The sequence below is a fragment of the Leiobunum rupestre genome, chromosome 9 (genome assembly GCF_980474605.1).
Source record: "Leiobunum rupestre chromosome 9, qqLeiRupe1.1.hap1, whole genome shotgun sequence".
Lineage (NCBI taxonomy): Eukaryota > Metazoa > Arthropoda > Arachnida > Opiliones > Sclerosomatidae > Leiobunum > Leiobunum rupestre.
Genome location: NC_143392.1, coordinates 21,558,260 through 21,581,622, shown reverse-complemented (window position 1 = coordinate 21,581,622; position 23,363 = coordinate 21,558,260). Strand labels below are relative to the sequence as shown.

The 23,363-nt window shown below is 38.5% G+C and overlaps 2 protein-coding genes across 3 annotated transcripts in view; one reads left to right on the top strand and one right to left on the bottom strand.

The window, feature by feature from the left end:
- LOC149926841 (uncharacterized) overlaps positions 1-11,598 on the bottom strand; it is a 293,606-nt gene extending 282,008 nt beyond the window's left edge. Inside the window, exon 1 of the mRNA XM_090159458.1 lies at positions 11,584-11,598. The gene's annotated coding sequence lies outside the window, so the exon portion shown is untranslated. The remainder of the gene's footprint in view (positions 1-11,583) is intronic.
- Positions 7,183-20,633, top strand: LOC149926840 (acyl-CoA dehydrogenase family member 11-like). 2 transcript variants are annotated; one of them, XM_090159455.1, is made up of 11 exons: positions 7,183-7,448; positions 7,515-7,747; positions 9,176-9,275; positions 12,408-12,531; positions 13,747-13,889; positions 13,965-14,114; positions 15,642-15,736; positions 17,207-17,447; positions 17,508-17,600; positions 19,177-19,505; positions 20,486-20,633. In XM_090159455.1, exons 1-11 carry the CDS (start codon positions 7,230-7,232, stop codon positions 20,613-20,615), a joined length of 1,857 nt encoding a protein of 618 aa, XP_090015581.1. In that variant the 5' UTR covers positions 7,183-7,229; the 3' UTR covers positions 20,616-20,633. The 2 variants fall into 2 exon arrangements, with proteins under 2 accessions (XP_090015581.1, XP_090015582.1); XM_090159456.1 differs by lacking the exon at positions 9,176-9,275 and having other exon boundaries at positions 7,332-7,448.
- Positions 20,634-23,363: the final 2,730 nt, after the last annotated feature.

The following is a 23,363-nucleotide window of genomic DNA, read 5'->3' as shown; positions in this document are numbered from 1 at the left end:
TAGCCCGGTGTACCTAGTAAAAAAGACCATACCACAGGAGGCCTATCATCATAGTGCCCTACGCCAGCGTCCCCAAGCCCGGACAGGTGACAAATCCAGCATGGGTAGCAGAACACTACTACTGATGGTCGCACCTTCGACGCAAGCCACTCAACCCAGCAGAAGGTGCAGCAACGGGTGGACCAATCCCCACTTCGCACACAGCAGTGGGATTAAGAGTGGATGCTCTAACAACTCCAGCCGACACCCTACCTACGGAGGTAAGGAGTCAAGCCCTTTGGAGGGAGCTCCTAAAGGGGAACGACGAGCACTCAGCAGCCCAAGTAACCCGGCACAGCTGGCACCGGAGATCCCGGTGGACTCCAAAAGGCCGGGAAACAGGACCGCCGTGCCCGCTTATGGAAACCCACCGCCCCACAGCAGGCTACCCAATCCGCCGAGGCGGCCAGTTTGCCGGGACCCTCTTCGTTAGCCTGAGCAGAAGCCCAGTATCCAGCCCAAACCTGACCGAAGTCGGAGGTGGAGATAGGACCATTTAGGGCCCGACTGGCTATGACAAAGAGATGGTCGATTAACCGAATATTGTCTGCGGGAAAAACAATTCGGCGAGTTTTACAGGTGGCCTATTCGAGTACCCGATTATGGAAATGTCTGATACTCGATAATTGACAAGTATTTAAAATTTTCTTATTCGAGTTCGTGTTCGAGTATCTGACCTCAAAAATCGTCGGGTATTAAGTTAACGTACAAGATGATTGAAAATTTGTTCAAATTTAAATCTAATATTTAAAATATATTTAATAAATCGGGGGGATTGTGTGTACTTAAATGTCCGTGACATCTTGTTTCAAATTCATTGACTGGCTGTCGTCGCCAAGCCGCTAAAAATCGCCTCAGCAAATAAGTCATTCTCCCGAAGTAAAAATAAATACGTTCTTGGGTTATATATTCTATTTTTCCGGTAAAAATAATAAAAATATTTGTGTCCATATCTTTGGAATGGAGCACTCTACCACTTACGGCCATCATTTTAGATTTAAATATTTAAAATAAACTCTGGTTTAATACACCCGCTTTAATAATCTTGGTATAAGGGTATAAAAGTATAATTGCTAGGCCATAAAGTCTAAGGAGTATATTAGACGTGTTTGATTCGATATGACTCGAAAAGTTCGACGTTGAATTTCTGCCAGACTGGCCATAAACAATCTCCGCTAATATTTACCTATTTTATTTTATTTTATTTTTAATTTCTACTGCACTCTGCATTTCAAAAGGAAGTCCTCTTTCCAAAGTTTCCATTCGCTTGTAACAGGTCTGCAAAATAGAATCAAAGGCTAAAAAACCCACACTGGCGCTCGCTACGAATTCTTCTTTTAAACGCGACCAAAACGGATACGATGCGGAGTTGCGTTGGACTGCCGGCGATGTTCTTACTAGAATCTCTTTGAAATAATTCGGATCTCCGCTGCGGTTTCCTATATTTTTTACTCTTGAAACTCGTCGTTTTGGGGCTGTTCACAAATTACGTCGCGCAATTACTCAATAGGTGTTTTTTTTTTAAATACGGGAGGTCACGTGTAAGTGTTTTTTTACGTTACAAGTTATAGCTATTGACAGCTAGGAGCAACAAACACAAGGAGAACGCAGCTAGCCTTTAAACACGCTAACGAAGTGTTGTGTACAAGTTTCATTGGACGAGCCTTTACGCTGAACGTTTTATGGGCGGGGGGGGGGACAATTCCCGAATTTCGCCCTTCCGACGGCAGCAGGTGCTAAAGCGTCTAACCAATGAAAACTGTACACAAGAAAATGCATGATTTTTAACGAGTTGCGATCTCCTTGTGTGGGGTGTTGTGTTTGTTGCTCCTAGTTGACAGCCTGAATCCATACCTTTCCTTGGAATGGTTATCCAGCCGTATCGCGTATGGTAAGATCACTCTGACGGCTTTGGCCCCGCCTACGAGAGAAAAAATCCCCTCTGCGCGCGCTCCCCTCTCACGTTGTTGTTTGGTAAGTTAAAATAGTGAAGTCAAATAAACCGTCAGCTACATCGAAATGCAAATTTGCCGCGATAAGCATTCCAAGTGGATGTATGGATTCCTGCGAATGGTGGTTGAGGTACTTACGCCAAGGTTTTACTTCAAATTAAAGTTTTAAGTGGGAAAATATTTTGATGAAAATACTAATTTTTTTACCAGCCCTTTCAAGCTCTTACTTCGTATTAGTGTCAGACAATAAATTTAACCTAACTCTAATCAAATAATATTTATCACATATCACTTTATTTAGCGGACTATATTTCTCTTGTTGGTGGTCGAAGGTAACAGTGATTTCGAGGTTCAAACTAAATTATTTGTTATTTTAAGATACCTTTATAATTTATATTTAATCACTTTAAGGCTTATGGGTGGGTCTTTCCAATAAGCGAGTTTCAAGAATATCTGGCACACGCGCAGTTAGACTAGATGAAAAAGCAGACCAGGATGGTACTTGGACGTCATAACTCAGCGTGACCTTGATGACCCATGACGTCAGTTCAGGATTATCTTTGTTATTAAAAATTATATTCTAATAGTTATTTTTAAAGTCAATACCACGGTTATTGAAACTCGATAAGCATTCCAAGTAGATGTATGGATTCCTGCTATTGAAGATAGAGAGCACGTGCTGGAGTCGAAAACGTTTTTTACAATTTGAAGTCCACGTGCGAAACGCGCGTGCCAATAAAGTACTAAAGATTAATCTCGTGACGCGAAGAAAAACATTTTATACTTTTAATTTATTGTTTTATTTTATGGAAACACATATTATAATGGACGCTTCAATAAAAGATACTCGGTTTCTACTACCCTCTCCAAATTCATCTGGGAAGGAGCTATTTCCGGTCGGTTGGCTAGCCAAAAAGTCATATTTAAGCCAATTGGAGACGCGTTTTTGCCCTCATGAGAATTTTGCGTCAGATAAGAAACGCGTCGGCTCACGTGTATAAGGAACATACTAATGTTAATTTTCAATAATATATTTTAAGGTAAAATATATAATGTTACTAAAAATAAGTATAAGAAGATATTATTATTATTATCATCCTCTTATGGTGTAAATAATTAAAATTATATGTAATATTTTTAAAAAATTATCTTTGGGAAAAAGATGAAAACTCATTCTTTTAGAACTAAACATATTACTTTTGCAGTACGGTATGCAACAAGTGTTTCCTTTTAACCAGGTAACTTTTTTGGCATGCTAAAGCTTAGCAAAAAACCGATGTTATGTTCGAGAAAAGTTTCCAGCTTTCTTATGAGTCCTGGCTGTCGGATATATTACTTCTTGGCAATTTCTGGGAAGATGTTTTATTTAAGCGTTAAAGCGCCTATTGACGGCTTTTAAAAATCATTTTGCGCGTGAAAATACCTATACATGTTATGGTCAAAAAAGCACGCAAAGAAGGCTGTGTGCCCAAGACATGTAACTGTAGTGTCGCGCGCTAAAACGTCATTTCAAAATCCGTCAATTGCACCAAATTATTAAACTAAGCCTATTTATTTATTGTCCTAATCTAACTATTATAAATGAGAAAAACCAGTATTAAATTGCGAGACGGATTAACCAATTGACTGTGTAAGTTTAAAATGATAAAACGTGGGGAAAGGTAGAAAAGTTCATAAAAGGTTCAAAACCGCTAAACCTTAAAATAATTTAAAGATATTACAAATCTTACGAATTACTCGTACCAATAGGTCTTCGAGAATAAAATAAAAACGCGAAACTAAGACCAAATAGATCTTGAAGTCAAAAACGAATTAAAAAGCATGCAAAATATCCAGAATTTCCAGCGGTAGATCAGTTTAGCCTTATTTTGGGCTCATCAGTAGCGTGCATAGGTGGTTCTTATTAACTGAACTTGTGTAGGCTTAAGAAAAGAGGACCTGAACTCAGCGTCAAGCTAGGGAGCCTAACAGTGGCGTAACTAGGGTAAATGTCGCCTATAACAAGCACAGAAATCGCGCCCAGTCTGCAAGGGCGTATTTAAGGGGGTTGGGGTTAAACATGACGTGTTACCATACGCACTGGGGGCTTCTACTTAGGAGCAAGGCGATTCATTAATAATATAAGCAAAATAATAGATCATTTTATAATATTATTACCTCTTGTATTGATGTCAGACCAACATGTGATATTTCTTAAAGAGGCTAAAACGTTTACTGAAGATATACATTTTTTTTTAAATATCTTTCTGAATATTTTCATATTACTTTTTTTGATTTTTGGCCATTTTTCGCCCTTCTTGAAGTGGCGTCCATGGCACGTGCCATGTCTGCCATACCCTAGTTACGTCACTGAAGCCTAACACGAGGCTAGTGTAAGATCAGGAAAGGTCACAATTGCCACATTTTTTAAGATTACAATTCCCTGACATTTTCCTGATTTTTAGACCCGTATTCAAATTCCCTGACATTTTCCTGACTTTTAGACCCATATTCAAATTCCCTGATATTTTCCTGACTTTTAAACCCGTATTCAAATTCCCTGACATTTTCCTGACTTTTAAACCCGTATTCAAATTCCCTGACATTTTCCTGACTTTTAGACCCATATTCAAATTCCCTGACATTTTCCTGATTTTTAGACGCGTATTCAAATTCCCTGAAATTTTCCTGATTTTTAGACGGGTATTCAAATTCCCTGACATTTTCCGACTGTTAGACTAATATTCAAATTCCCTGACATTTTCCTGACTTCTAAACCCGTATTCAAATTCCCTGACATTTTCCTGATTTTAAGACGCGTATTCAAATTCCCTGAAATTTTCCTGATTTTTAGACGCGTATTAAAATTCCCTGAAATTTTCCTGATTTTTAGACGCGTATTCAAATTTCCTGACATTTTCCAGACTTTTAGACTAATATTCAAATTCCGTGACATTTACCTGACTTTTAGACCCTTTTTCAAATTCCTTGACATTTTCCTGACTTTTAGACCCATATTCAAATTCCCTGATATTTTCCTGACTTTCAGACCCATATTCAAATTCCCTGACACTTTCCTGACGTTTAGACCCATATTCAAATTCCCTGACATTTTCCTGACCTTTAGACCCGTATTCAAATTCCCTGACATTTTCCTGATTTTTAGACCCGTATTCAAATTCCCTGACATTTTCCTGACTGTTAGACTAATATTCAAATTCCCTGACATTTTCCTGATTTTTAGACCCGTATTCAAATTCCCTGACATTTTCCTGACTGTTAGACTAATATTCAAATTCCCTGACATTTTCCTGACTTTTAAACCCGTATTCAAATTCCCTGACTTTTAGACCCATATTCAAATTCCCTGACATTTTCCTGACTTTTAAACCCGTATTCAAATTCCCTGACTTTTAGACCCGTATTCAAATTCCCTGACTTTTAGACCCATATTCAAATTCCCTGACATTTTCCTGATTTTTAGACGCGTATTCAAATTCCCTGAAATTTTCCTGATTTTTAGACGCGTATTTAAATTCCCTGATATTTTCCAGACTTTTAGACTAATATTCAAATTCCCTGACATTTTCCTGAGTTTTAGACCCGTATTAAAATTTCCTGACATTTTCCTGACTTTTAGACCCGTATTCAAATTCCCTGACATTTTCCTGACTTTTAGACTAATATTCAAATTCCCTGACAGTTTCCTGACTTTTAGACTAATATTCAAATTCCCTGACATTTTCCTTACTTTTAGACCCTTTTTCAAATTCCCTGACATTTTCCAGACTTTTAGACGGTTTTTTGACGTCACTATGTGAACTTAACAAACAACAACGTGAAAGTGGAGCGCGCGCAGAGGGGATTTTTTATCTCGCAGGTGGGGCCAAAGCCGTCAGAGTGATCTTACCATACGCCAGGATAAGCATTTCACGTAGAGATATGGATTCCTGTTTCCAGGTATTGTAGCAAAACTGAAAGACTTCGAGTTTTGTTGGACTCCTTTTGTGCATTTGGTGGGCCCCTTCTTCAGCCTATTCAGACTTATGGATTTGGATTCTGTATAAAACTATTATATGTGCCTTAGCATTTCCTCCGCATACCCCCTCCCCCTTTATCATTTAGTAGTCCACCCCCCCCCTAACAACCTTGCTTTCTTACGTAATTTGCGAACGGCCCCTTTTGCGGTGATAGCTGGAGGGGCTTTTTGTGGAAATTCCATTAAAAATAGCAAAACGTTTCTTGAAGTTTTTCAAAAGAGTCGACGATAAGTCCTTAGACTTTCAAATATATCCTTGGCCAGGTAAAGACAATAAGAAAAAGTACTTGACAGGAGCGTTATCTCGAAAGGGTGAAATTCCAGACTTTAACAATAAGAGAATTCGATAAAGAAGTTTTTTTTTGTCATGGGATATATTTCTGTGATTAATGTAAAGAATTGGAATTAAATCTGGATTTGACAGGATTTTCGCCATAGTCTAGACTAGTTAATGATTGTTATGAAATCGAACATTACTTTTTACCATTGTTCAGAAAGTAATTTCTATCCAAAAACTTCATTGCTTATTTCCCCGCTAGATGGCGGCTATGTTCTTGAGAGAATTACGATTATAAATTAGATATTTTTTGTTATAGATAATTCTTCACTCAAAGTTTTGCTGGTTCCTACAGATAAAGCCAAGCGCCGCCGTCGCCGCCGAGCCATTTACTTTTCGGCGCGCCGTTGACGCCGCCGCCGATAAATTTTGATCCCGCCGACGAATTTTTTTTGTAGATTTTACGTAACTTTATATTTTTTTCCTTTAAAAAAATTTTGGATTTTTTTTTCAAATTTTCAAAAGGTGGGGAAACTTTTTCCCCTTCGCGCCGCCGCCGCTGAAAAAAACCAATGCCGCCGAGGACTTTTGAAAAATCGGCGGCTGATTTTCGCGAAACGCCGCGGCGCTAGGCTCTACTTACAGAGACCCAAGGGAAACTTAATAGCTTAGAAGTACCCACCACCGCTAATAGATGGCATTCTTCAACGCGTCAAGGCTTTATGATCATCCCCTTCTCCTCCTGCCTGCCAGCCGAGCCTCTGAAACACGATGACGTACTACGAGAGGGGGGGATCAAATAGAACTATGAGAGTGAGGGGGCGATGACGTACTACGAGAGACGGGAGAAAAAAAAAGTACATGATTGACCTTATTTTTTTATATTTTAGAGATAAAATTTTTCTTTGTAAACATCCCGGCTGAAATTGGTTGATGTAGCAAAATGTCTCAAGTGTGGGTTTGGTGCAAGCGATGGCGTGCTGTGGAATTGAAACATAAATACCTAACTACGAGTATAAATAGAAAATACGGTAGCTCCGAGAATGTAAACTTTTATAAAGCCAAACACGGTGATTTCATTCAAGACAAACCGCAGCTGTCCAATCAGTATCTGACCGACACTTTTCTACGAAGTTATTTGAAACAGCGAGTGCCAGATAGTGTAAGGAATAATATCGTTCTCTTAAATTTACGTTGAGCCCGATCGGGCATTTTTACGAATTTCTAGGTATTGAAATCCTTTGAAACGGATTTAATTAAATTCGGATCATCGGTTGCTCTCGAAATACATTCTCTGGCTTTGGAATGCGAACAGAATCCGCCGAAATTAATTCAGCAAAACGCTTGGGGTCAAAGGGTGGACGAGCTCTGGACTTGCAACGCCTGGAAGAAGATGAAAGATATCAGCGCCGAACAGGGCCTGATATCCATCGCTTACGACAAGAAATTCGACGAATTCAGGTATTGAATATTTGGCCCCCAATTTATAAAACCATAAGTAACGTAATAAACATAAGTATGTCACCGAATTATTTCGGTTAATCGGAAAAAGGAACAAGAAATTCGTCACCACTTACTCTCTTCTTTGGTAAAATTACTGCCAGATAGGATCAACAAACACAGCACCCCACAACCACACAAGGAGTACGCAACCGGGCAAAAGTCGTGCATTTTCTTGCGTACATTTTTTATTGGTTAGACGCTTTAGCGCCTGTTGCCGTCGGAAGGGGAAAATTCGGAAATTGTCTTCCCCCTTTCAGTAAAACGTTCAGCGTAAACGTTCGTCCAATGAAATTTGTACACAATACTGCGATAGCGTGTTTAAAGGCTAGCTGCGTTCTATTTGTGTTTGTTGCTCCTAGGTGCCAGGTTATTGTGATGGGAGAGAAAACGCTTTTAGTGGTGGAGTGGTTAACACTTTTGCCACGCGGCAAGAGGAGCCGGGTTCGATCCCAGCTTGTGGCATTGGTTGAAAACCAGGGTTGGCAATTTTTTGATTTTTTTAAAAAAAATCAAATAAATTGATTTTTTTATTTAAATCGGATTTTCATTGATTTTTTGATTTTAATTAAACTATAATTTAGTATCATAATTTTACCTTAAACAAATATTTTTAATTTTTAAAGACTTAATCTGTATATATGTATAATTATTTTATTAAATTTAAGCTAATAATCATATAGAAGTTTTATTTTTTAAAACCTATTTTGGTACTTTACAAAAAAATTGGCTTAATCTCCACCATTGAGTTGGGAATATTAATCTAGAGGTCCAATCAAAACGTCGGATTTCAGTATTTCGCGAAACAAGTTTTTAAAAATTAGAATACTGTCGTCTGCTCCCATCGGCGTCCCAAATGACGAGAAAACGTTATCATTCTACCCGTGGCGCCGTCTATCTCTCAATGGTTCGTTCAAATAAGACGCGTTTTCAAGCAAAAATATTTTTTTCTTCAAAATAATGGATGGCGCCACGGGTCATATGATAACGTTTACTCGTCATTTTAGAGCAGACGGCACATTCGTATTTTTCAAAAACTTGTTTCGCGGGGAGCAGATTTGATTGGATCTCTAGATTAATATTCCCAACTCAATGATCTCCACCCACGGGTAGAATCCAATGCAACATTAGAGGGAAGTACAAGAAAGATTATATTTAAACCTAAATTATAGCAATTGGAGAGGTTTTCTATTTCAAAAATAATATTTAAAAATTGATTTAAATCAATGATTTTTTTGAAAAAAATCGTGATTTAAATCAAGTTGATTTAAATCAGCCAGCCCTGAAAATAACTAAATAAAGTGTCATACTTAATGCGTATTATGTTACTTATGCTAAACCCTGCATATCGTGTTTCCAACATTTTCAAGGCATTTATCGTTTTTGCAGTCGGCTCTATCAAATGGTAAAGCTGTATTTGTTCGGCCCTTCATCCGGGCTGTTCAGTTGCCCCTTGGCCATGACGGACGGAGCGGCGGAAACGATTGAAGTATTTATTGGAAAAATAAGCGTTCTATTGACGCGTACGTCATACAGTTTAGCTATTGCTATCGGCAGATGTATGCAAATAATACAATGCAAATAATGCTTTTGAAGTTTGAACGGCGACTTCGGAGTATTTAAAGGTTGAAATTTTATTTTAAGTTCGACGGATAAATAAAAGCTGGTACGCGTCTAATAGAATTTCAACACATTTGAAACATTTTGGTAAAGCTGGATACACGACGACAATAAAACAAATGTTTGGACAAAACTACAATGCCCTTCGAGTTTTGTCTAAATACAATTATCGTGTACCTCGGTTCATTGAGTTGGTAATATAGTACTTCTAGAGCCGAAATTGGTATTTGATGGCGGGGGGCACTTCCTTAAAATCATGTACGAAGCAAAACAGTTATCATTAGTCGGGGGCGTCATCTACCGCAAGTTAGCGGTAGGAATATTTTAAGCAAGTGGCGCTTAAAACCACTAACCCAGGGTGACCACAGTTTAAATATTTTAACTTAAAAGTTTGAAGAAATTAAAATAGTTGCTATTTTCCTCGGCTATTTTACCCTTAGAAGTCTTTAAAACGTCCTAGTTTATAAAGATGCTTATTTCCAACACTGTTCGCCGATAGTTTTCGACTTTTTCTATCGGTTATGAACTCTATTTTAAATGTTATACCCACTTTAAACAATTTTGACAACCGTTTTCTCTTATTGTGTAATTAATTTTATGCTATTTTTCCCCCAATTTTCTTCCTGTATTTCACTGATTAATTTTCTATACTTCCTTTAAAGGATTTTAAAATATTCTAAGGTCACCCTGCTAGCGTAAAACAAGTATAAGCAGATGACATATGAAATAATAATATTTTCTTTGAAAGATAGGTGACGCCACTGACTAATGATAACTGTTTCGGTGTGTACATGATTATAAGAAGGTTTTCTTCAAGACCACAGCCACAGCAGATATATATTGTGGCTCTAGAAGAACTATATCCCCCCCCCCCGTCTACCACTCTTGTCTCCTTGTATATTCGTACCGCTTTCGTCTTTAAGGGCTGTTTTTTCAAAACCAATTAAAATAATAACATATTTCATGATTAAGCCATGAACGAAGTAATTTTTATTTAGGGGGAATGTCTACGTTGAGACAATCCGTGAGACTCACGGTCTAATTTCTCCCGGCACGAGAATCAAATTGGTTTTCATCGAGTATTCGAGTCGAGTAATCGAGTACTTGATTAAGGGTAACTTTCTCTTATTTGAATCGAGTAACTAAAAAAACCTCGAGTAACATTTTTAACGAGTCGGATTATCGAGTACTTGATTAGGAGCTGTTTTTATTAGGAAATTAAATTTAAAAGGAGTATTAAGTAGCTTTAAATGCTGAAAAATATTCCTTTCATTTAAATGAACCACAGTTTCCTCAACTTTGTAGGTACCGTTTATTGTCCCAAAAAGTTGTAAAACTCCTATTTAAACTTTGAAGCAACGAGGATAGAAACAATCAAATACTCGACGAGTTTAGTCATCAGCTTATTCGAGTAATCGGATACCCGACTAAGAAATTTTTTGTTACTCGGTAATTGACGAGTATTTTCCAATTACTTTATCGACGTCGAGTTCGAATACTCGACCTCAAAAAAAGCCGGGTACTCGATGATGTTCGAGTACTCACACAACCCTAGGGAAGAAGCTTACTCTTCAAGTGTGAGATGGATTTTTTGAGCAACGCTCAAAATCGTCTCGACATAAGTAGAAATAAATACTTGCATGGAATGACATAAGCTCGACACAAAGATGGGCGTCATCTTCAAGTTCTAAAAATAATATTTGACTCCGAAGAACAAACGCGCAAAGTAAATTGTCCAAAATAATAACGTGACTCTCGATGTTGTCGTTCAAACGCGTAGAGTGCGTTGCTTAACCTCTCTGACTTTATCCATCTTATGGATAAAAATGAAACCCGTACCTTCGCAGGTTTGAATGCACCAGATTTTAATAGGTGTTTCTATAAAATAAATCAATAAAAAAATTAAATGTATAAAATGATTTTCTTCGCGTTACGAGCTTAAGCTTTTTAGTAATTAAATGACACGCGTGTTTCGCACGTGGACTTCAAATACCAAAATCTTTATCGACTCGAGCGCCTGCTCTCTATCTTCAATATCTATAGCTAGTGACGTAGAAAAAAACATTTACACGTGACCTAACGTATTTTATAGAAACACCTATTAACGTAAAACATCAAAATTTCATTCGAATCGTCTTTTAAAAAATAAGTGGGAGCCTGCGAACTTACGAAGTTACATGTTTCAAACGAATTACCTTATCAGGACCGGGAGATGGATACTACTCTATAAGAAATATGATGTACTTCTGATATTGGTGTATTCGCCCTACGTTTAATTGCTTACGAAGAACCTAAAAAATGTTGAGACTTCGCATTTAATGGCACCTTGACCAAAATCACAGGAAGCCTTTCGATTCTGCCAACAAAGACGGATGTTATTTGAAACCAGGGTTGGACATCAGGATATTTTTTTTAGTAGTCAGAATTAAAATAAGAGTTTATTTTCACTTGAGTTACATGCCTTGGGCCGATCACAATTTTTTCACGACTTAGAGTCTTTGACTAGTGTAATATATTTTCATTGATATCATCAAATGACACATTAAATTGAGATAGAGATTCTGATTCAGAACTTTTATGAGGTGCAGTTGACCCTCTGGACTCTTGATTTTCTACAAGCTCTACAAGCGCGTTGTGATTTTTTTAAATAAAATGGGATTGATGAATGATGAATTTATGATACGCCATATTCGACATTATTTATGAATATTTAGGTAAATTTTTCACTAGTCAAATTGACTAGTGAGCCCCCAGATTTAGATTAATTTTGGTAATCAGAGTATTTATTTAAGTAGTCAAATGCCGTGGCTAGTGCCTTATGTCCAACCCTTATTTTAAACACCATTCCGTACGTTTTAGGAAATAACCTTGGGGTTCGGAGTTATAGTTTTACCGGGGCCCCCTCTCGACGGCCCTGCTAAGCAGAAATGACGTCACGACTATATAATTCGACGTTATTCGAATTTACGGAGCATTGAATACTGTCTCGGTTCTTTCGTAGAATCTGTCGCAAACGGACCACGAAATATTCGGAAATGCCTATCGACATTTAACTTCGAGGGATCCTAAAACATTTTGGACGTCTGGACAGTGGATGACGGAGAAGAAAGGGGGATCAGATGTAGGTAATGGAAGCTACAAAGACAATATCTCAAATATCAAAGGGGCTGTTCTCCAATTACGCAACCCAAAAAGGACTTTTTCGATTTCCATTGTCCCTCGTAACATTGAGTTGGAATGAGCGAGTTTCAATAACAGTGCTATCGGCTTTAAAAATAACTATTAGAATATAATTTTTAATAACAAAGATAAGCCTGAACTGACGTCATGGGTCACCGAGGCCACGCTGAGCTATGACGTCAAAGTACCATCCTGGTCGGCTTTTTCATCTAGTCTAACTGCGCGTGTGCCAGATATTCTTGAAACTCGCTTATTGGAAAGACCCACCCATAAGCCTTAAAGTTATAAAATTTATTTCGAAAATTAAACCTATTTAATTATTGCCACACCCCTGGAAAACATTAATTATAAATGTATCTTAAAATAACAAATAATTTAGTTTGAACCTCGAAATCACTGTTAACTTCGACCACCAACAAGAGAAATATAGTCCGCTAAATAAAGTGATCTGTGATAAATATTATTAGATTAGAGTTAGGTTAAATTGGTTGTCTGCCACTAATACGAAGTAAGAGCTTGAAAGGGCTTGTCAAATATTAGAATTTTCATCAAAATATTTTCCCACTTAAAACTTTAATTTAAAGTAAAACCTTGGCGTAAGTACCTCAACCACCATTCGCAGCAATCCATAGCTCCACTTGGAATTCTTATCGCGGCAAATTTGCATTTCGATGTAGCTGACGGTTTTTTTGACGTCACTATGTTGACTTAACAAACAACAACGTGAGAGGGGAGCGCGCGCACAGGGGATTTTTTCTCTCGAAGGCGTAGAGTGATCTTACCATACGCGATACGCCAGGATAAGCATTCCAAGTAGAGATATGGATTCCTGTCATTCGTAATAACATCCTCTTCTGCATTAAAAAGATCATGGCAACCCTGTTTCAATAAATTATACAACTAAAAACTAACTATTGGACAGGAAACGGAAAATTTTCTACGTAAATTAACACGATGGTTTTTCTTGGAGAAATTGAGTAAGTTGGGAGATAATTTTTTATCTGTGTGTGCTCTGAATTGAAAATTCAGATAATGGAGTTAATTTTAAATGCCGACCGTTTTGGTTGTATCCGGTAACATTGATTTCGAGTAAAATGCCCTTTTTGAACGGCCCCAAACCCCTTTGAATTCCTTTTGTCAAATTCCTCGTAATATTGCAGCAAATGGAACGGAAACAACCGCGGTGGAACAAGCGGACGGAAGCTATCTTTTGAGAGGCTACAAATTCTTCTCTTCGGCAACCGATTCCGACATGTCTCTAACATTGCCCAGAGTCGTCGATCAAAAGGGAACGATAGTCCAAGTCAGTCGCCCGAAAGGGGGGTCGATGGGATTCCAAATATGGACGGAATTTTAACTTTGATTCTTTATACCAAAGGGAACCAAAGGCTTAACTCTCTTCTATTTGGAAACCAAAAACGGAGACGGTCGATTGAACGGCTTACAAATGGTCCGATTGAAGGATAAATTAGGGACGAGGCAGTTGCCCACGGCCGAACTTCTACTCGATGGTACCATCGCCCATAAGGTTGAATTTATAATTCAATAGACGCTTCAATAAAACATCTACAACGAAATCACCAAGAAGTAATATTTCCGAGAGCCAGGACCTACAAGGTACTGATTATACCGGGTGTTTCAAAAGGTTACGCAAAACTTTGAAGGAGTTGTAGGGGGTGAGTTGAGAAGTATGCCTATTTTTTCCCCATTTTCCTACGATGAGTGAAAAGAGCGCCACAGAGCTTCAAAGTGTAGCCTACTAGCCCCTGGAAGTAGGCTGCAACGAGCGTTAAACCAAGCAGTAGGGACTTTAAATACTGTTTCAGTTTCCTTTTTTACGATGGTTACCTCGATTTGTTTACAAAGTCCTTTTTTACCTATCACACGAACCCAAACCTTAATGTTCGCTTTTCCCTGCTTGTTGAAATAATGGAAACTTTTCACCTGTATGGTATACAACCAGTGGCGTAACTAGGGAGCCGCAGAGACCGCGATCGCGGGGGGCCCATGACATTTTCACAAATTAGGGGGCCCTTTCGTCTTAAGAATTAATTTTTGGCTACGAAAACTGTACTAATGCTTGATAACCAATAAAAAAGTTATTTTTATAAAGGCCCTTTTGATATCCTGCGGGGGGGCCAAACGTTGTCGTTACGCCACTGTATACAACAAGTGTTTCCTTTTACCCAGGTAGAATTTTTTCACTTATTAAGGCTTAACCAAAACTCGACGTTCTGATTACGGGTGTAAAGTTTCCATTATTTCAACAAGCACCAAATAAACAGTAACTTGCAGGTCGTGGCTCTCGGATATATTACTTGGTGATTTGCTTGAAGATGTTTTATCGAATCGCCTATTGTATAAATGTATATATTTCTACTTCTGGAAAATGACTATTCACCTCCCCTTAAAAGAAAGCCAAATCATCCCTGTATCTCGGTTCTGGGACAAGGTAGACTGGTGGAGTGGTAAGCACTTTCGCCTCGCAGCAAAGAGGAGGTGGGTTCGATCCCAGCTTGTGGCACTTGGTGAAAAATCGGAACAACTCCTTCCGCGTTGAGTTCGCAAGTTCTTTCCTCACTGGTTATAAGGGTTTTCCCCCGAGCTCTTCAGTTTCCCCCTTTCCATAAAAACTTGTTGAGGTTAACGGTAATAGTGAGTGTAGGGAGCTGTTGGCCCGCGTGGCATGAAGGGCTTGCCACCGCCCTCCTACGCATTGTAACCTGGTCACCTGAATTAATGGCATTTAAAGTCATTTGATGACTTAGGCCTAAGGTGGTGCCTTGGGTATTAGCCTAGCTGATTATTATTAACGGTAATAGTTAGTGCAGGAAGCTGTTGGCTCGCGTGGCATGAAGGGCTTTCCACCGCCCTCCTACGCATTCTAACCCGGCCACCTGAATTAATGGCATTTACAGTCATTTGATTAACCTAGCTTAGCACAGGCGGGTGAGGTTTTTCCTTCCCCCCTGTCTTGCTCGGATCGCCTCAACGTTCTTCCAAAGTATAAATACATTCTTATGAATTCTTTGATATTATAATTGTTTACATCCAGTTATCGGACGTTGGTAGAGGGGTTTCAGCCATTTCCACCATGTTGTCTCTAACTAGATTACATAATTCTTGTTCCTCTGCCTCAGCCATGAGGAGGTACTGGTTTTGTTTTTCAGCCTATTCTGTAAGGGAGTATAAAGTGCTACGAAAATCAAGTTTAGAAGTTGTGACTGTAATTAAATTTCAAATCACCATTTCCAAGAATCTATACTTCTACTTGGAATGCTGATCCTGCCTTATCGCGTATGGTAAGATCACTCTGACGTCTTTGGCCCCGTCTACGAGATAAAAAATCCCCTGTGCGCGCGCTCCCCTCACACATATTTGTTTGTTAAGTTAACAAAAAAACCGTCAGCCACATTGAGACGAAAATCTGCCACCGTAAGCATTCCAAGAAGATGTATGGTTTCCCGCCATTTCACACTCTGCCAAATTTCCATTCCGGTACATACTACGATGGGAGTTTTGCTCCAGTTTACCCAGTGAGCTGCTTAGCAAATACCTCTACGAACGAACGAATTTAACATGAGGTGGTAGGAATAAAGGCTCCTACAGACTTTTCACCAGGGCCAGATTTACAAATTTGGCGCCCTTGGCATTAATGAAAATGGCGCCCTTAAAGGCCGACTACATAGTTATTCGGATTACTCTGCCTTTCACTGGCTGATTGCATGGCACATGTGCCTTGCAGCGCGCCAACTTCCAGTGAAAGACAGAGTAAACCGAATAAGTATGTAGTCGGCCTTTAAGGGCGCCATTTTCATTAATGCCAAGGGCGCCAAATTTGTAAATCTGGCCCTGGTGAAAAGTCTGTAGGAGCCTTTATTCCTACCACCTCATGTTAAATTCGTTCGTTCGTAGAGTTTTCCGCCCTAGACACGCTCCTAGTGTGACTAAGGGGAAATCCAGTACTGCTTTTCACCCTAAAATACGAATCAACAGCTCTCCTACCAAGAATGACTATGTTGAGACGATATTCCGTTCGGGTATCATGGTTTAATCTAGGAGCAACAAACACAAAGAGAACGCAGCTAGCCTTTAAACACAATAACCCAGTGTTGCGTGCAAATTTCATTGGACGAGCCTTTACGCTGAACCTTTACGGAAAGGGGGAAGACAATTTCCGAATTTTCCCTTCCGACGGCAGCGGCCGCTAAAGCGTCTAACCAATGAAAACTGTACGCAATAAAATGCACGACTATTGACGGGTTGAGTTCTCCTGGTGTGGGGCATATAGTGCCGCTTGTAAGAACCTTGGGTGTGGGGTGCTGTGTTTGTTGCTCCTAGGTTTAATTCACCTCGGCATTAGAGAGGGGGAAGATTAAATGTCACCAGCGTCTGTCTTAATCGCGTCGCGAGACTAACGAACCAATAAGATAACGAGTTGATTCGATCGGCTTTTAAAGGCGTACTATCAGAGAGTGAGGTGGACTAGGAGCAACGTTAAAACCATCTCAACATGGTCATTCTCTCTAAATAGAAATGAATACGTTCTTGGTCCAACTTTCTACTCCCTTCAACCCCCGCAAATGAACAACTTATAAAAACAAAATCGCCTCCGTTTAGGATTTTGAACTTGGCGGTTGATTACAGTCATCGGCGTGTGGCGTTCGGTCAGCCCATTTGCAAATACCCTCTTCACGTTCAAACTCTGGCGAGGATGGAGTTGGCAGCCAGAGGAGTGATGATTCTGTTCTTAGAGACGGCCAAAATATTAGGCAGAATCGATTGCCGGAAAGCCAACGAAAGGGAGCTATTAATTTTCCGTCTAATTACCCCCGTATTGAAGCTCTACAGTGCCAAACAAGTAATTAAATTTATAACCAGGTATATAATTAATCAAGTTTGATTTAATACCTGTTTAAAGGCGGTCAAAACGGTCTCGGAGGGATTGGAATGTTTCGGCGGACAAGGATACATGGAAGACACCGGTTTGCCCATTGCACTCAGAGATTCTCAGGTATGACCATTTCGTTAAAGGAGAAACACCAAGCTTTTACCAGTAGAAGATGAAAATCTTGATTTTATAGCGAAAACAGCGTCAAAAATATGCAGCGGTTGTGTCGGAAAGTATTTTGATAATTAGAAAAATTTTCACTTATGCACAGTACCTCCCTCTTTTGAAACTCTGACGAACTACGTCTAGCGTCTCCCCAATCCCGCTTGTAGCCATGGCGACGCGACCGCCTCGTGAAGTAGCTCGTGCCAACAGCGCGCTCGTCAGTATTAACCTAAGTATGTAAGTTTGTTTTTGCGTCTTCCGCCGAGTGGCTCTGCGGGTAGGTTGCCGTATTAAAATAAAATGGCATGATTTTATAACGATTCAGATTGACACAGAAACGGAAATAACTATTTTCAAGAATGTATTTATTTATACTCAGGGTGTAAATAAATACATTCTTGCTATTTTGGAGCGTTTAAATATATTTGGTGAATAAATATAAATGATTTTAATAATAATAGACGCTTCAATAATACATGTTCAAGGAAAATGCCAAAAATAAATATTTCCGAGAGGCAGGACCTGCAAGTCACTTTTTATACAGTGCTTGTTAAAATAATGCAAACTTTCCACCTATATGGTATGCAATAAGTGTTCCTTTTTAACCGTGTAGCTTTTTTGACATAATAAAGCTTAGCAAAAACACGAGGTTCTGTTTCCAGGTGAGATGTTTCCATTATTATATAAACAGTAACTCTTTCTTCAAGGAAATCACCAAGAAGATGTTTTATTGATGGGCCTATTAGGGGCAGTCCGGGGGTCATTGACTCTCAAAATAAATGATGGAACCTTCGAAATAAACCATTCCAAGAGGAGTCGAGGGTCACCAGGACCCACAATTTAAATGAAAAATGTTTTAGAAAATTTCACAATGTATCAAAACCTTGTTGCTTTTCCGGTCGTTTCTGTATATATATATTTATTTAATTTTCACTCCCCCACGAGTTAGTGAACCTCATGAAAAATAGACTTGATGGGCATCGACCTCCGTCTAAAATAAAATACCACTATTTGCAAGTCTGGCCGCCAGTATTAGGAGCCCAAAGTTCGTAAAACTAGTGGCCGGAGCCAGTGTAAAATATAATAACTTTGACTTTTTGAGGATTTGCTTTTTCTAGTGGGGAGTGTAAACTTTCGTCGATAGGTAGCGCCGTGACCGACCTCCAGAGAGGGTCTAGTTACGAGTCGACGCGTATTATTATTTAAACGGGTCATCAAAACCAAAGACTATATAAGCTATCGCTACATAGCTATAGTCTTTGAATACTACCTTAACCTGGAAGGAAAAACTTGTATTTCTCATCCCCTAACACGTCCAGCTCTTCTGAAATCAGGGAGGATAATGCTGAAATCGATTACATGCCGGTCCTGGCTCTCAGAAATGTTACTTCTTGGCGGTTTCCTTGAATTACGTGTTATTTACGCGCCTATTAGCCACATTGTTTAACTTTTAAATCGATAATTGGAAAAGTTTGGTTCTACGCTCTTTAAATGTTTGCCCTACATTCTAATGAAAATGACCTTCTTTGTCAAGGTGTTGCCGATTTGGGAAGGGACCACGAATATTCTGTCGTTGGACGTTATTCGGAGTATTAGCAAATCAAACGGCGCTGTTTTGCAAGCATTAGCCGAAGATGTCACCCTTAGGCTAGAAAAGTGTACCATTCCAACGTTGGAATCTGCCAAGTTCAGCGTACAGCAAGCGGTTCGGGACATTTTAAAGTTCGTTTCGGAAAATCCGGATAAAGCCTTGGTGGCAGCGAGAGATTTATCCTTTAGCGTAGCGAGAACTTACATTGGAGCATTATTAATTGAAAATGCGGCCATATCATTGTTACCTGAGGACGCTACAACCGCCAAAAGGTAATTTTCACGAATTTCCGTTTGAATATGGCGCCACATAGTAACGGTGTAGCGTGGTTGTAAGTTTTCCTAAAACGGCAGACCGTAGGTGCGTTTAGTAACGCTATCAACGGACCATTTCAAGCCGGTTACACCTAGGAGCAACGCAAACCGTCAAAAGTCGTGGATTTTCTTTGTACATTTTTCATTGGTTAGACGCTTTAGCGCCTGCTGCCGCCGGAAGGGGAAATTTCGGAAATTGTCTTCCCCCTTATCGTTAAACGTTCAGCGTAAAGGTTCATCCAATGAAATGTGTAAAAAACACGGCCTTAGTGTGTTTAAAGGCTAGCTGCGTTCTTGTGGTGTTTGTTGCTCCTAGGTTACACAGATGAGACGCGAAGAAACAAAATTTAGTTTTGCACGTGCTTCGTTTGCTCGTACGCGAACTTGCTTTTTGAAACTAAGCATGCTTGCGCGCTCAAAATAAGTTCGCGAGCTTTATGCGTGCCGCCGGTTTTAAGAGCAATGCGTTTTCATTCCTCAACGGTATAGTGATTAATAGTCGTTAACCTTTATGGATTTCTTGACCAAGAAAATTGGAAATATTTTATCAAAATTATTGGAATACATGGGAATTACAACTAAGCCTTGGTACACCGGAGGTAGCCCCGCTTTGGCGCCATTTTACAAAATTGTCCATGGCCGAAAAAGCGTTCAGCCTGATTCTACGTCCATAGCCGTCTGTAATACTACGGTCAACTTTGATCACGCGCTGTTCGCGCTACACATTCGTCGAAATTCCGAAAAAAATGATTTTCCCCTATAAACTGTACTATAACGTGTACTATAACGCTCGGTTTTTATATAGGCTTTAATGTAAAAACTATTCTAAAAATAATAATCCGCTAGGGGCGCTCACGTCATACTTGTTTTATTTAATCATCCTCTCGTAAAAGTTATAAACGTCTGCTAATAATATATATTTTTTTAAATTATTTTAGATGGTGTAACGACGGAAAATTATCTCTAGTTGGAGAATACAACGAACAATCGGTTTACGACAAATCTGAAATCGAAAATGATTATAAGTTAGTTATGAACGGATATAACTCTGTTAAAACAGAATTATAGGTAATAAAATAAAATTTGTAAAAAGATTGTGAAATTTTTTTCCCGAATCGAATATCAAATATTTATTTCTGGGCATATCAAATACCTCGTCAAACGTCGTTTAATTTGATCAGGTATTAAAAATGTCAATTAATTTGATTGGATATTAAACACATCGATTAATTTGGTTGGATATTAAACACGTCGATTAATTTGGTTGGATATTAAACACGTCGATTAATTTGGCCGGGTATTGCACACGTCGTTTAATTTGATCAGGTATTAAAAACGTCAATTAATTTGATTGGATATTAAACACGTCGATTAATTTGGTTAGATATTAAACACGTCGATTAATTTGGTCGGATATTAAACACGTCGATTAATTTGGCCAGGTATTGCACACGTCGTTTAATTTGATCGGGTATTAAACCGTCAATTAATTTGATTGGATATTAAACAAGTCGATTAATTTGACCGGGTATTGCGCATGTCGTTTAATTTGATCAGGTATGAAAAACGTCAATTAATTTGATTGGATATTAAACACGTCGATTAATTTGATCAGATATTAAAAAGTCGATTGATTTGGACGGATATTGAACGCTTCGTATAATTTGGTCGAATATTGAAAACGTCCCATAATTTGGTCGAATAATACCGGACGTAATGATCACGTACGAAATAATCCGATACACAAATATTGTCATGGAAAAAGATCCTTTCCCGGCGTAAGGCCATTAGATACAGATTTTTAAATACCCATAGTCTTAATTACCAGATGGCGCCAATATGTGTGTATGTTTTTATATGCTGAGTTTTTCCCGCGTTGAATTTTTTTTATAGTTTTTATATAAACAATCGATTAAATAGAGTTAAAATTGTTTTTTTTTGTAATTGATTCCCTTCTCGACAAAATGTTATACTAACGCCATCTAGTATCATTAAAAACATTAAAATTGAGCTTCGTGATGTTTGTTTCACTGTAAGCAATTTTTGAATCGGTATATAGTTTTTCGAATATTAAACATTTTCCAATTTTTACAAACAATCTCTGGAGATTTGTGTGTATTCGTTTCAACGCCGTTGCTCGGATTTCTCGCGGTACATATGATACGTCAATCGATTGGAATTATCATGCCCTAAAATCATTGTCTAAAAATTTATTTATATAAAAGTGTTCGCGTTTCGCTACTTTATTTCCAAACCAGGTAACTCGAAAAATTCATTTTCGTTACATATCCTCTTGGGTTTGTTAAGTTAATGTACAAGATGATTGGAAATAAGTTCAAATTTAAACGTAATATTTAAAATATAGTTAATACATACATCGGGGGGACTGTGTGTACTTAAATGTCCGTGAGGGTAATGGGTAAAATGAGGGTATTTTGAACATTTCATGGGCAATTTAAGGGTATTTAAAAATTTTGAAAATAATCTAGCATGAAATATAATTTCCCTTTTTGACAAAGAGTAACTAAGTTGGCCGTAAGTGGAAAACTGGTTTTGCTTATATCGAAACCTTTTTAAGTTCTTTCTCTGTTGTCAGCTTTGCCTATTGGAGCAGACAAAATATTGTTTTCGTCCCTTAGTAAGCGAATTGCATACCTACCATTAAAATTAGTGTCTTTTTCTTTGTAGAAATTAAAGACAAAACTGTGATAATTAAACTACACTTTCTAAATCGTTGCTTTTTATGGGAATTTTCAGAGTATTTTTAAATTTAAAATGGGTAAAAGTGGGTATTTTATTGTTTGATTCTTGTGGGAATTTTAAGGGTATTTTTGAAATTTGGAATGGGTATAAGTGGGTATTTTTCAGCTTATGTCTGGGTAAAATGATCTTTTGGAAGTGGAAGCACTGATGTATCCGTTAGTCGCGAAAATGGCCGAAGAAAAAGAAGTTTCCGAGCTTACCGACAAATCGGATCCTTTATACAAAAGAAATCTTATAAAACAAAGATAAATATTCTGTCGGGGTATAATGATAGCGAAATTGTTAAGGGAGACTGGATATAGGACCAAGTGTGTGAGGTCTTAAATTAAGAATTTTCTTAATCCAAGGTGAGGCTAGCGGCAGATATTTGCCGCGTCCAAGGTCTAATTTTTCAACCTCCATAATTAAAAATATTCAACTGGCAAATAATTTTATTCCAAAAAATTGTTAAATCGAAAATATCAACGTCAAACTCTCGGAAACTAACTCAGTCCTTTTCTTCATAATAAATAAAAAGCAAAGCTTAAAACCTTGGTTTCGTTGGTGGTGAGCTAGGAAAATGGAAAAATTGGCGAATGAGAGCGAAATTGCGCTACGTGGCTACACCAAGGAGAATAGGTTTTCGGGCTGTATAAAATCCTCCTTGGAAAACCAACTTACGACTTGTAAAAGAAAACATAGTTCCAAACCAAGCGCCCCATACAAGGCCACTTGCGTTGCCCTTTAAAATTTTAAATAAAGTATAACCAAGAATGTATTTATTTATACTCAGGGAGAATAAATATGTGAAGATTATTTTTAGCGTTTCTCCAATTCCATCCGTTGGGGCCCCCGGTATGCTCCCCCGCTTTAATAAAATCAAATCATACTGCAATCTCATTGGTTCTTAAAAATTACATTTTTCGACGCGATTAACGCTGCTGCGAGGACGCAAAAAAAATAAGACCGCCTCCATTTTTACTCCCCCCCCCCCCCCCCCGGGGTTAGGGCCTCAACGTGTCTGGACATATTCATTCTCCCTGAGTATAAATAAATACATTCTTTGTATAACCT

Coding starts and splice junctions, on each gene's coding strand:
- LOC149926840 (XM_090159455.1), top strand. CDS start 7,230: ATGTCTCAAGTGTGGGTTTGGTGCAAGCGATGGCGTGCTGTGGAATTG. Junction 7,748..9,175: donor AAGAAATTCGACGAATTCAG/GTATTGAATATT, acceptor TCGTTTTTGCAG/TCGGCTCTATCAAATGGTAA. Junction 15,737..17,206: donor TCTGCCTCAGCCATGAGGAG/GTACTGGTTTTG, acceptor GCCTCCGTTTAG/GATTTTGAACTTGGCGGTTG.